The sequence below is a fragment of the Vipera ursinii genome (genome assembly GCF_947247035.1).
Source record: "Vipera ursinii genome assembly, chromosome: 1".
Lineage (NCBI taxonomy): Eukaryota > Metazoa > Chordata > Lepidosauria > Squamata > Viperidae > Vipera > Vipera ursinii.
Window position 1 is genome coordinate 49,911,741 of NC_139512.1, and position 12,843 is coordinate 49,924,583.

A 12,843-nucleotide genomic window follows, 5' to 3' on the forward strand; every position below is an offset into this window, starting at 1 on the left:
GATAAATGTGACTATGAGAGCAGATCAACTGTTAGGCATGAAATTTCAGCAACAGAGTTTAGAAAACACTTGCCATTAACTGCTCTGCTAGTAGCAGAAAAGTAAAAATAAAAATACGCCCTTACATAATGATGCATCTTAAATATAATGCTTCTGTCCCCATTATTTAAACCCCAAGTTTCAAATATCTTTTGAATCTTCTCTATTCATGAAGAGTCAGAACTCTTCTATCCTTTGCTTAAAAGCTCTTTTGATTTCTTTACTCAGATAAAAAAGCTGGTACCTCTTCTTTAAGTTATGTTTATTTAGCAATACAAGGTATATGTACATTTATGAGAATCCACCTTTGAAACCCATGAAATAGGAGACCTGCACAGGCAGGGAAGGGTCGGAATTGGTGCTGCTCAGTGGCCTTCGGGGCCATCCTGCTTGTCACAATAGTGAAACAGAGGATAAGAAAGAACAGACAAGAAGTGAATCAGTTCACATGGCAGAATCTTTGGGCAGAGACTCCGCAGTAGCCAGCATTAAAACAATCGGGCTCCATAGCCGAACGTCTGTTTAATGCCCTCAAAATAATAACGTTGCCAGCCCTCTTTTGTTCTCTCTTCTTCACTGGCTGGGATGCCCTTCCCTTCTAGGCAAACTTCTGTTTCATCACCCTTGTCGAAGAAGGTCAATATGATAGTTGCAAAGTGTCCTAAAAGAGCCAAATAGATTTCACAATCAGTCATGTAGCAACATTGTAGGAAATACAGGAAGACTAACCACACACTTGGTGACACAGGTGTATAAGTCTACCTCCAGAAAAATTTCTAAAAAATCTTGTGAAATGCTTAAGACTTTACAGCAGTCAATATTTCATTATGATGAGAGAGATTACCACTGCAGCTGATATGGGAATCTCTCAACCAAGGAACAGAGCATTTATCTAAGCCAAGCCTTATGAGGCTTGCACTTTTTTTTTCTTGCATTCAGAATAGCTCACACACGGAACTGTTCCAATATATTTCTTCATCAACCTTCATCTTGGTTGATTAGATTTAAATTGTGCACATATAAAGAGGATATATAATGCTTTAATTGAATTGGATTCGGAAATGGAACTGGTTAAAGACTGTATGATAAAGTGGGCACAAAATATTCAGGAACCAATTTCGTTGGACACCTGGGAGATAATTTGGGTCAGAAATGTTAAATTTACTCAGGCTCAAAACTTAAGAGAAAATTTTTATAAAATGTTTTATAGATGGCATCTGGATCCCAAGAGGTTGTCCAACATGTATCCTAATTTACAGTCTAAATGTTGGAGATGTGGTAGTTTAGAAGCTACCTATTTTCACATGTGGTGGACTTTTAGAAATATAAAAGCTTTTTGGATCCAAATTTGGTGGAACATTCAAAAGATTTTTAAGAGAAAGATAAAAGTTTTCTCCGCAATTGTTTTTATTGGGTATTGTTGTAGATTGTGATGTTAAAGAAACTAACTTGATGTTGAACATGATAACAGCAGCACGGTTACTGGTGGGACAATATTGGAAGAAGGATAGTTTGCCCACTATAGAAGAATGGGTATTTAAAGTTTCGAATCTTGCAGAAATGTCTAAGATTTCTGCTTATTTGAAAGATCATTCACAGGAAAGATATATTTCAGTTTGGAGGAGATGGATAAATTATATTCAGAACAAATATGGGACTAAAAAGTTCCATTTAGCTTATGAGTAGATTTTAGTGGGATATTGTTATTGGTACGTTGTTTGTAGTTATGTTAAAGGGGAGTTAAAGCACATTATGAATTTGGTTAATTGTATATTATGCATAATTTTTATTTAGAATATGATTATTGTAACTATAATCCTGCATTTAGCTCTGGGAAGTGGGGGGGGAAGTGGGTGGGTTTGGGGTGGGAGGGATTTGGGGATATATTGTAAAATTTTGTTTTTGTAAAACTCTTTAATAATAATAAAAAAGAATAGCTTTATCTGCCTCCTACCATCTCCACTTAGACATCTGTTGCTATGATATCTGCAGCCAAATAACTTACCGTCCGGCCAGGACTTAAATCTCCATTTCATCGCAATCTGCTTTGCAGAAACCTAAAAAAGAAATAGAAGTTATCTACCAAGAAACTATTCATGTGGATACCCTAAAAGGGAGAGACTTCATTGGAAAGCCATTGTTACTTAGGTAAAAGTCAAATCCGTACCTGCTATAACGTGTCTCTGAAGTGTTTAATTGCTAGGTGCATGCAGCGCTAAAACAGAGCATTTCCCTTAGAAAAGGAAAAGCATCATTCTCAGATAGCTGAGCAAAATAAAGCTGCCCCTGAGTTGAAACCCCTTGCTTTGCACTGCTTTGCGCAGACATCTAAATCTTGCTGTAACCCACTGAATTTACCTGACAATGACTTCTCCCTTACTAGATCTGGAAAAACAAACAAACGTTTCCCCTTTTGTATAAATAATAATAATAATAATAATAATAATAATAATAATAAGAAGAAGAAGAAGAAGAAGAAGAAGAAGAAGAAGAAGAAGCTGCTGCTGCTAGAAGGGACCTTGGAGGTCATCTAGTCCTACCCCCTGCTCAGGCAGGAAACCCTGTGCCATTTCAGACAAATGGCTGTCCAGTCTCTTCTAAAAAATCTTATGCCTTATAAAACTACCATGGTTTATTTCCCCAAAGGCACAACCTGGTTCCAATGTAAACATGGTTTATAAGATCAAAATAAGCTGCTCCTTAAGTTGCTACCTTCTTCCGTAAACTGTATTCCTCCTTCCCTGATTTGTTAATGTCTGCACAGCCTCACTACTCAAGAAATGAGGCCAAGCCATGGTTTGCCACAAGCTTTTCATTCTTACGATAAAATTCACAGCAGGAGGCAGGTGGGTGAGTTTAGGTGGCCAATAAAAAGCCCCAAGAGTTGGGCTGGCTCCAGAGAATCCCCTCCTCAGCTATCGTAGCATTCGGGAATAAAATATTAAAGCAAGCGACAGCTACATGACTCTAAGGATGGGCAAAGATAGATGGATCCTGAGAAAACCCTGAAAAGACTTAAGCAGAAGGACGGTTGCATCAGAACGTCTCTGGGCCGTAAACTTTCAGTTAATCCTTTCGAAGAAGCCAGAACTGGCCATTGACTTCTTTGCAACTCTTCATTCAAGCCCAGAAGAAAGCCACTTGGCAAAACACTTTCTCTGTTTCTTTCAAAGAGTCTCTTATTGGTTTCTGCCACCTTCCCTTTCCCAATTTTATTTTCAGCTGTACTCCTTTTCTTTCTCTCTCAATGGAGGGTGATTTCTTTCAAATTTTCTAAGGTTCTCTCTTTCGACTCAGCATAATATCCCTTTCTAAATACTTCCTATTTCACCTGGGATCCTGCATCTTCTTGTGTGATTCCATACGCCAACCATCAACATCAAGCAGTCCAGCACTGCCCAGAGAGGTACTTCTCGCCTCTTCTCTTCCCCTCAACTTGAAATCCCTTTACCCTTTTCTTTCCAAGAAAAACCTTTACCTCTTTGGTTTCTGTTCCAAGATAAATGTCCCTTTCAATGGGCTCAAGTATCATCTCTTAGCATTAGGGAATTCTGCTTGTGAATATACTCAGTGGTGGGATTCAAATATGTGAACAACCGGTTCTCTGTGTGGATGCCGCTTCTGGAAGTCCATTCTGGGCCTGGGCAACAAAAAAATTAGCTACCGGTTCTGCCAAAGTGGTGGGAACCGGCTGAATCCCGCCACCGAATATACTGTTTCGTCTTTTAAACATCTTGTTGCCATTTTTTGCTTTGACAAGATTTTTTTCCTTCTCTTTTGCTATGAGCAGAAGCTTTCATGCCACATCTTTCTATTTTGATTTTTCAGTCCACTCTGTACAGTATATGCCCCGTTAATCTCTTCTCAAAATTACTTGCTTCCCTTATATTACTCTGAATTCACCTCTCCTTTTTCTTAGCAAAGTGAAGGGAATTCAATTCCCCATCTCTCACAAATCTGAATGTATTAAACTTCTCACAGATTGTAAAATGTTTGTTGATTCCCCTTCCCAATTTCTCCACCTTGCTTTCAAGCTTATCTTGCATAGCCTTTTTGTAGACTGTCAAATACAATATTTCCAATTATGATATGCTAATTCGGACAAGCACTGGCTCTTCGGCTTTGAAACGGAGATGAGCACCAGCCCCTAGAGTCGGAAACGACTAGCACGCATGTGTGGGGGAACCTTTACCTTTTAATTATTTAACAAGGGATGTGCTGGCTCAGCAGTTAAAAGCGCTGAGCTTGTCAGCTGGGGAACCGACAGCCTGGGTTCGAGACTCAAGTTCCGTGCAACAGTGTGAGCATGCAAATGCAAGTAGACTAATAGGTACCACTTTGGTGGGAAGGTAACAGCGGTCCATGCTGGCCACATGACCACAGAAATTGTCTTAGGATAACGCTGACTCCCTCGGCCAAGAAACAGAGATCACCACTGTGCTCTAGTGTTAGACACAACTGGACAGGGAAATCTTTATCTTTACCTAATTATTTGACATATGTGCACTAGCCTTTATTCATACAATTTACACACTTGGCGAGATCATGCGAGTAAAGAGATCACTGTCCAAAGGAAAGGCACTGTCCAACTTCCAAATAACACACAAACAACTCATCGTTACTAATGAACTTACTAGTTCAAGGAACTCGCCAGTGACACTCCCATTTAATAATTGGAACTTTCCTCCTTTATCAGCCTCCACAACAGCAGGTGAGTGAGTAAAAGCTTGCACCATCTAAAAAAATAAAATCCAGCATTAATAGTCTCATTATTAGACTTTCTAGTTTCCAGGTCTCATCTACTAACTTTCACTGATACTTTTAAAGATTAGAGCAGTTTCATGGATGAAGGCAATAGTAGCTCTTCCTATTTCTCGTGGTATTTTCAAATCAGGGAAAGAGTGCTTCAAATCAGGACCTTTTATTCTGAGAGAATATAATGCCAAGAAGAAGTGAAGTGCCTCTTTTCCTTGGAATATTCTGGAGGCATCTCTGCTATATAACAAGTTGATCACTGCTCTCTAACTATAACGCTAAGTAGGATACCTGGGGAGGGGAAGGAGATTGATGGCAAACCATACCAAAAAGCTTGCTTATTTATTTATTTATTTATTTATTTATTTATTTATTTATTTATTTATTTATTTATTTATTTGGTTTATATACCGCCCTTCTCCCGAAGGACTCAGGGCGGTGTACAGGGCAATAAAAATAAGAATACAGGATACAAGATTTAAAGTTAAATGATTGTGCCCAATGTAGTAAGTTAGTTAAAAATAATGTTAAAACCCCAAACCCATCAGACCAGGCCGGCTTGTTCGAATAGATAAGTTTTTAGATCACACCGGAAGGAGCGAAGGTCGGGGGCCATCCGTAGTTCAGCCGGTAAGCGGTTCCAAAGGATTGGTGCGCTCACCGAGAATGCTCTCCCCCTGGGGGTCACCAGCTGACATTCTCTAACCGGTGGTACCCTGAGGAGGCCCTCTCTGTGGGAGCGTACAGGACGGAGGGAAGTTGACGCCGGCAGTAGGTGCTCCCGTAGGTAATCCGGACCCATGCCATGTAGAGCTTTGTATGGGGCCAGAAATGTATATGGGGGCAGAAATGGCACAGAACATCTATAGAAAGTCCTGTATTAACCTACCTCTTGGGTAATGAATACTCTGTAGAGATCCTCTGGGGATGTCAGGAAAATATCCTTCAAATTTATCTTGCAGGTAGGAATCTTAACGCCTACTGATTTAGATGTAGAACTGTTGCCAGCAACCTGTTCATTAATCTAAAACAGTATCACACATTACACAATTAAAATGCCTCTTAGTTGCTTCTGAGCTATAGACATCTCAAAAAGGTCTTCAGATAAAGCTAATTGCTGCATTACTTCCAACTGTGGTGGCAGCAAAGATATGAACTTGCAGCTCATCTTGTTTCTGGCTGGAACCCACCAATCCCTGACAGCAAACTACGATATATATGATAGCATACAAAATAGCCCACCTTTTGCATTGGCTACGTAATTTGAGTCATTCATGACAACTTTATACTATGCTATTTAATATGTAAAGAAATCCTCTTGTCTTTTGAGTGACATTTAAGAAAAGGCACTAAGAAAAGAATCCTTTAAAACCATTTTGCCTAGACTTTCTAAACTCATATTACTTCAAACTGGGTACTCTAAAGCTTACCTTGTGCTTATCTGCTTTATGCACAGGATGATTCTGTGGCTCTGACTGTTCACCATTTACTGTAGGCAGAATCATGCCTTGGGTAAATTCTGAAAAATATTAAGAACTGGTGTTCAGAAAACTACTATACAAGACCTTAAAAACAAATACCACAAAAACAAACCTGATCTCCAGAAAGCCAACTTAAGAATATCTGTAGAGCCACTGGGACTATTACACTATAGCTAACAGTTATAGGCAACTTTTTATATCCAGAGGTCATACCTTCAATTATTTATTTTTTCAGCTTCTGAAGGCTATAAGGAATGCTCCAACTATGAACATAATAACCTTGAATTCTCTTTATGATTTAATATAAAAACCACTTTGTTCCTAAATCCATTCTTCTTTTCCTTTTAAAAGCTAACAGTGCAGCAGAAAGTTGCTTTGTCCCTTCTGTACCTGTTTTAAGAGTGCTGATGTAAGTTTCCATAGCGTTGCTGATCTGCTTTGCACCTTCTTGCTTCATCAAGTATAGCAGGTTTGTATCTGGTTCATCCTTTGCAAGACTAACACTGATCTAAGAGTAGCAGGAAAAAACGATATATTATCTCAATAGAATATGTCTGCTTTTACCATATATATCATATATTGCTTCGTAAAATCATTTCCTCAGAAAATATCAAAATATTTTATGCCTTTGTATATTAGAAGCAATAGGGAAGCAGCCTGTGCATATGACTGCTCATTTAGGAGGTCTGAGACCAAACAGAAACTCTGCGTTTTGGAAGTTTTCTTCTGCAAAGAGTATGAAATGCTTTTATTCCAGTACACGTCAGATCTCTGGGTAAGGGACAGCAGGAATTAAGAACAGAAAAAAAACCAAGTATATCAATAGTGGTAGCTAACGGAAAAAAAGAAAAGCAAAGTTTGAGGGGGGGGGAAGGATAAATCATTCTGGGAGTTGCTGAGGAGATAAAAGGTGATCCATATTAGCTTTGCCTACCCTACCCTGTATAACATCCCTCCAGATGTTGTTTTAGCTGAAACCTACAACAAGCTAAACATTTCAAGTTCTGTTTCTGTCAAATTGTGGGCCAATTCAAAACAGTCTGGCAAAACTCCCAGAATGTGATGGTTTGTAATGAGCACAGAACAAAATATATTTCCTATTTTGAGCACACCTCTTTATGTCACAATTTATGATACACCCACCTGCTAAAAAAAAAAAATCAAGCAGAGAAATGAAAGGGAACCAAAATCCTCCAAAACAACAGTAATGAGATCTGCAATTCATTTCCAATGAAATAGCTTTGAGAACTATCAAATTTACCTCAATGTCATCGATATCATTTTCATCTGAAAGATTGGGAATCTCCACATGACCTTTATATTTCACACCTGTTTTCGAGGTACCTACAATACAGCAATGTTTTAAATTAAATTTAAATTTTAAATTAAAGCCTTGGTTCAATTTCACTTTCCCAACAAAGTTTAACAAGTTTTGTCATTCTAGAAATGGAAATATAAATGCTTCAGTCCTTTGTATTTCTTTGAAAACACTACAGAGATCCTGATTTCATGATAATATCTAGTATTAACAACATTCGTCTTCTTGCATAAAAATAAAATTGCAACTCACCTTTCCAAGCCAACTTAATGTTCCATTCATAGAAGAAAATCAGTTTTCCTTTGCGGTTGTTGATAGAGGCTTCCCCATCTAATTTACTCACTTCTGTCACTTCACAAGTCCCCTCTGCATTCTCTACTCTAATGGCCAGAAAAAGTGTTTTCAGCTTCTCTGATGACCAGTTAGATGCATCTCTTTCAGTCCTAAGAGGGGGGGGGGAAAGGAAATAGTGCAATTGTACACACTTTGCATTTATGCTTATATATAATAAAATGTTTCAAGTAGGATTTACTTAAACATGCAGTGTTGTATGTTTTGCACTGAACTGTATCAAGAGTTTGTAATTTGCTCACCTCTGCAAATTTTGTTACTGGTTCACTTTCATTATCTTTCTTCCTCAACTTAATATTGGTGCAAGAAAAAAAATGGAAAAAACAGCTGACAATCTCAATGGTTCTACACTCGTTTTCTTTGGGAGTGAATTGGCAATTCAAAAAGATACAGGACCCCTTACTATTTCCTGCGCTACAACTTTATTTAATGTAGTTGCTCACTCTTTTCTCTCTTAAGATATCCCACAGTCTAAGAAATAACCACCATTCCCTCATGACACACTAGTAGTGCTCATGTTTCTAGTTATCCAAAGAGGGGCTATAGTCTGCATTTAATGTGCTAAGCAAAAAGGACTGAAGATCCCAGGGGCAAGAAGCAACCAGCACTTATAACCATGATTGCATGGAACCTATCTTGTTTTGTAATACAATGCTTTGTGTTGCTCTCCCTAAATAGTGTAACATAATAGTCTCTTTACATTGCAAAAAGCATTTTACCCAAGTAATCTAATATTGCACATTTTGGTTTTTTTCCCCAATAGTCAGGTGATTATCTGAATCTGCCAACTTATTCAAAATTCATTTTTCACTATATGTTGTAAGTGCTGCAAGTCACAATAAGGGCATTCCAAAAATTCTGTTTCATACTACATAATGTTCAGATGTGGCTCTTCTATAAGCAGGGCCATTAAATAAACTGCAGAAACTTCTTCTGAAGTTCGTTTATTGCATGTTGTGAATCAGGAATCCTATTCCATCTTCTCCAAGCAAGGAGTAACTGAAAGCCAAGAAATTTGACAGCTTTTGCCTCTTGTTTGCTAATATGGGAAAAAGCCAGAACTCTTGGTTTGCATATTACTATAAGTAAACTTTTTTAGTCTTTCCCACTAGTAAGAAGAGCTACGGTAAATGAGCCAAATTTGCATAGTCATTATTTTGATTACAATGACACGGGCAGGTAAACATAAAGTCTCACTTTGGTTGAGCTTAACTCCTAGTGACTCATGGGCACCTCCAATGTTGTTTCCTTGGCAATAATGAGGAGTTTGCCAATGACTTTTTCTAGGGTTTACTCTATACATATGAGATTTCCTTACGGTCTACCTTTTAAATACAAACATGGCCTAGCTTTTTCCAAGACCAGTCAGGCTTTGCTGGGTGCTTCTACCTCTTGTAGTAAAAGATCAAAACCTGAACTTCTGACATGAAAATCAATGTGCAAGACCAACTGACTGTGGATAACTATTCTGTATCTATAGAATTTTCAAGCGTTTTATTTTTGGCAATAAAAGAATGTCCTTCCTAAACCAGATTAAAATTAATCCAATATTCGTATAATTCAATATTCTGTCTCCAAAAGTGGCTCTTGATAAACTTACACAGTCTGATGATAACAGTTGTTCTCTTTGTTACTGGAACCTGGCACATAGATTATAATTGTACAAAGAGGTTCTGCGTAGTTATGGAGATTGTCCAATCAACAATGGATTAATCTGCAATAAAATTAATTTGATTTGTATAACCCAGCAATTTCTGGTCACAGAATATTGTATTAGATAAATATAATCTAGGAAGGAGATTCTTTTCTTACAGAAAAATCCATAAATGTCCTAAGGTAGAAAGACACAAAGTGCCTGTCCCCTAATGAACTGGTCTTCCACTTCTGCCATAAGCAAAATTCTTGATTTTCTACATTTTGTAATTAATTTTATATTACTATGTTAAATATGTTTTCCTTGTTCTCAAACTGCTTACCTAGACAAAATGGAACTCATATACTACAGAGAGCATAGTTTCTCTTCATCCATATAATACCATTTTTGTGGCTAGTAAGTGAGCAAATCTGTCAAAATACAGGTTGTCCTTGACCTACAAACTCAATTGAGCCCCAAATTTCTGTTGCTAAGCAAGACATTTGTTAAGTGAATTTTGCCCCATTTTCTAACCTTTCTTGCCACACTTGTTAAATGAATCACTGCACATGTTAAATTAGTAATACGGTTGTTAAGTGAATCTATCTTCCCCACTGACTTTGCTTGTCAGGATATCACAAAAGGGGATCACATGACCCCAGGCCACCGCAACCGTCATAAATATGAGTCAGTTGCCAAGCGGCTGAATTTCGACCACATGATCATGGGAATGCTGTAAAAGTCGTAAGTGTGAAAACCAGTCATGTCGCTTTTTCCAGTGCTGTTGTAACTTCAAACGGTCACTCAACAAACTATTGCAAGTCGAGGACTACCCGTAATAGCCTAAAATGATTTTAAAAGGTCAGGCAAAATAACAAAATACCATATGGCGTGAAAATAAAATCCAGTCAAGGCTGGATTTGCGTACACTTTCAGAATGTAAAATTATTAAAAATTCTACCACAATTTATCTTCCGGGTGAGATTCAAGGTACTAGTAATGGTGTTTAAGGCCCTACATGGCAGGGGTCCGGAGTACCTTAGGGAACACCTGCTGCCGGCATCAACTTCCCTTCGCCCTGTTCGTTCCCACAGAGAGGGCCTCCTCAGGGTGCCACCGATCAGAGAATGTCGATTGGTGGCCCCCAGGGGGAGATCCTTCTCTGTGGGCGCCCCGGAGCTATGGAACCAGTTACCGGTTGAGCTCCGGATGGCGCCCGATCTTCGCTCCTTTCGTCGCGATCTAAAGACATTCTTATTCGAACAAGCCGGCCTGGCCTGATGGGGGATTGGTGGGGTTTTTTATTGTTATTTTAATATTTGTATTTACTGTTTTTAGTGGGCATATATTTAATTCTTTTTTTTTAACTTTTGTAACTTTGTATTTTTATTCTTGCCCTGTTCACCGCCCTGAGTCCTTCGGGAGAAGGGCGGTATATAGATATTATTAAATAAATAAATAAATCTTCACCATTGCCGTTCTCTAATGTTGTAGACGGGCCTTGGAGACAGGAAAAAAAACGGACTTAGAGTAACACCTGAATTTGTATGCCCAATACGGTGGCCAACACAGAAACTGCAGGCAGCTACTCCACGGCTCCCCTATATTTTTTAAAAGCAGCTTGATATATCGGAAAAACCGCATGGATTTCTACGTCAGGAGAAAACTACCGGCTTGTGCAGGTAAATGCTAATGAAAAGAACTCTGCAGGTTTCTGAGACATTAGACCAGGGGGTCTTCAAACTTGGCCCTTTGATGACTTGTGGACTTCAACTCCCAGAATTCCTCAGCCAGCAAAGCTGGCTGAGGAATTCTGGGAGTTGAAGTCCACAAGTCATCAAAGGGCCAAGTTTGAAGACCCCTGCATTATTAGACTGTTTCTGTTTCGGACCAGAAAAATACCGTCATTCAGTGCAGTAAAAGAAAAGGTACCCCGCGGCCAGGTGGTTTTCTCTCTTCCCCTGCCCTCTCCCCACCCCACCCCGGCCCGGATTTCTCGCTTTTCTGAGTAACTGTCAATCCGTGTCAATCCCGCCCGTCCTTGGGAAGAAGTCCCCGTGGATGCCGGCCAAGGTCCCTGCGGAGAAAACGCCCGGCACGAAGAGGGATGGATGCCTGGGAAGCCCGGGCGAGCAAGAAGGGAGGCGGGAACCGGGAGCGCCTTGGTCCTGGTTCCTGGCGGCGGCGGCGGCAGCTGCAGCAGCGGCAGCAGCAGCTCCAAGGGCTGAAAGCAGCCGCCCCTTTCTGGCTGCCCCCGCGGCGCCCTCCCTCCTCTGACCCACCAGTGCCAGTTATTGACGTTGGTTGCATCGGCGCGCTGCTCGACGATCCAGCGCGGATCCCCTTCTCCCCACTTGGCCATCAGCGCCCCGAAGAAGCAGCTCCCGCCGCCGCCGCCGCCGCCGCGTCCGCTCCCGTCGAAAGCCGAGCGCTGCCTCCTTTCCTCGCCTCTGGAAGCTACTAGAAGCGCCGGTACCGCGCCGCCTCCCCACTTCCGTCACCGGCCCAGCTTCCTTCCGTCCGTCCGTCCCTCCTCTCCTCTCCTCTCCTCTCCCCTCCCCTGAAGTGCCATAGAAACGGAAGGGGTACGGGGGGACAGAGCGGCCGCCGCCCTGGATGGGAGGCCGGCGCGGGAGCCGCTAGGGCAGGGGTTAGGCAACCTCGGCTCTTTGATGACTCGTGGACTTCAACTCCCAGAATTCCTGAGCCAGCTAAGCTGGCTCAGGAATTCTGGGAGTTGAAGTCCACGAGTCATCAAAGAACCGAGGTTGCCTAACCAGCTTAGCTGGCTCAGGAATTCTGGGAGTTGAAGTCCACGAGTCATCAAAGAGCCGAGGTTGCCTCCCCCTGCGCTAGGGGAAAGCGGCAGCGGAGGGTTACGGGCGGGGGGGGGGAATACGCGCGCTGCTCTTGGGGTTTGGCTTCTCTATGGTGCAAACTCCGCTCCGTTGAAGCGACAGATCGCGTGGGAGCTAGACTAGGCTAGGCTAGATCAGGGGGCCCCCAACCTTTTGGGCACCAGGGACCGGTTCCGCGGAGAAAGGATTTTCCACGGATGGAGGGGGCGTGGATTCGTGTGCTGTCTGCATCCCGTGGATGGGCTTCGCACGTTTGTGTTCGCCCCGGTTTCTGCTATGCCGCGGCCCGGTGCCGGTCCGCAGATCAGGAGTTGGGGACCCCTGGACTAGATTACTCCCGGTCTTTTCGGGCTGCTCAGCTGAGTCGGGTGGCAGCGCCTGATCGACCTGAGCGGATCTCCGGATGTC

The 12,843-nt window shown here is 41.3% G+C and overlaps 1 protein-coding gene across 2 annotated transcripts; it reads right to left on the reverse strand.

The window, feature by feature from the left end:
* Window positions 1–284: 284 nt before the first annotated feature.
* AHSA1 (activator of HSP90 ATPase activity 1) lies at window positions 285–12,054 on the reverse strand. Of its 2 annotated transcripts, XM_083375578.1 has the most exons (9): window positions 11,860–12,054; window positions 7,846–8,036; window positions 7,537–7,619; window positions 6,666–6,783; window positions 6,225–6,313; window positions 5,684–5,818; window positions 4,674–4,775; window positions 2,045–2,096; window positions 285–700 (listed from the first exon to the last, which is right to left on the reverse strand). In XM_083375578.1, exons 1-9 carry the CDS (start codon window positions 11,937–11,939, stop codon window positions 528–530), a joined length of 1,023 nt encoding a protein of 340 aa, XP_083231704.1. In that variant the 5' UTR covers window positions 11,940–12,054; the 3' UTR covers window positions 285–527. The 2 variants fall into 2 exon arrangements, with proteins under 2 accessions (XP_083231704.1, XP_083231705.1); XM_083375579.1 differs by lacking the exon at window positions 5,684–5,818.
* Window positions 12,055–12,843: the final 789 nt, after the last annotated feature.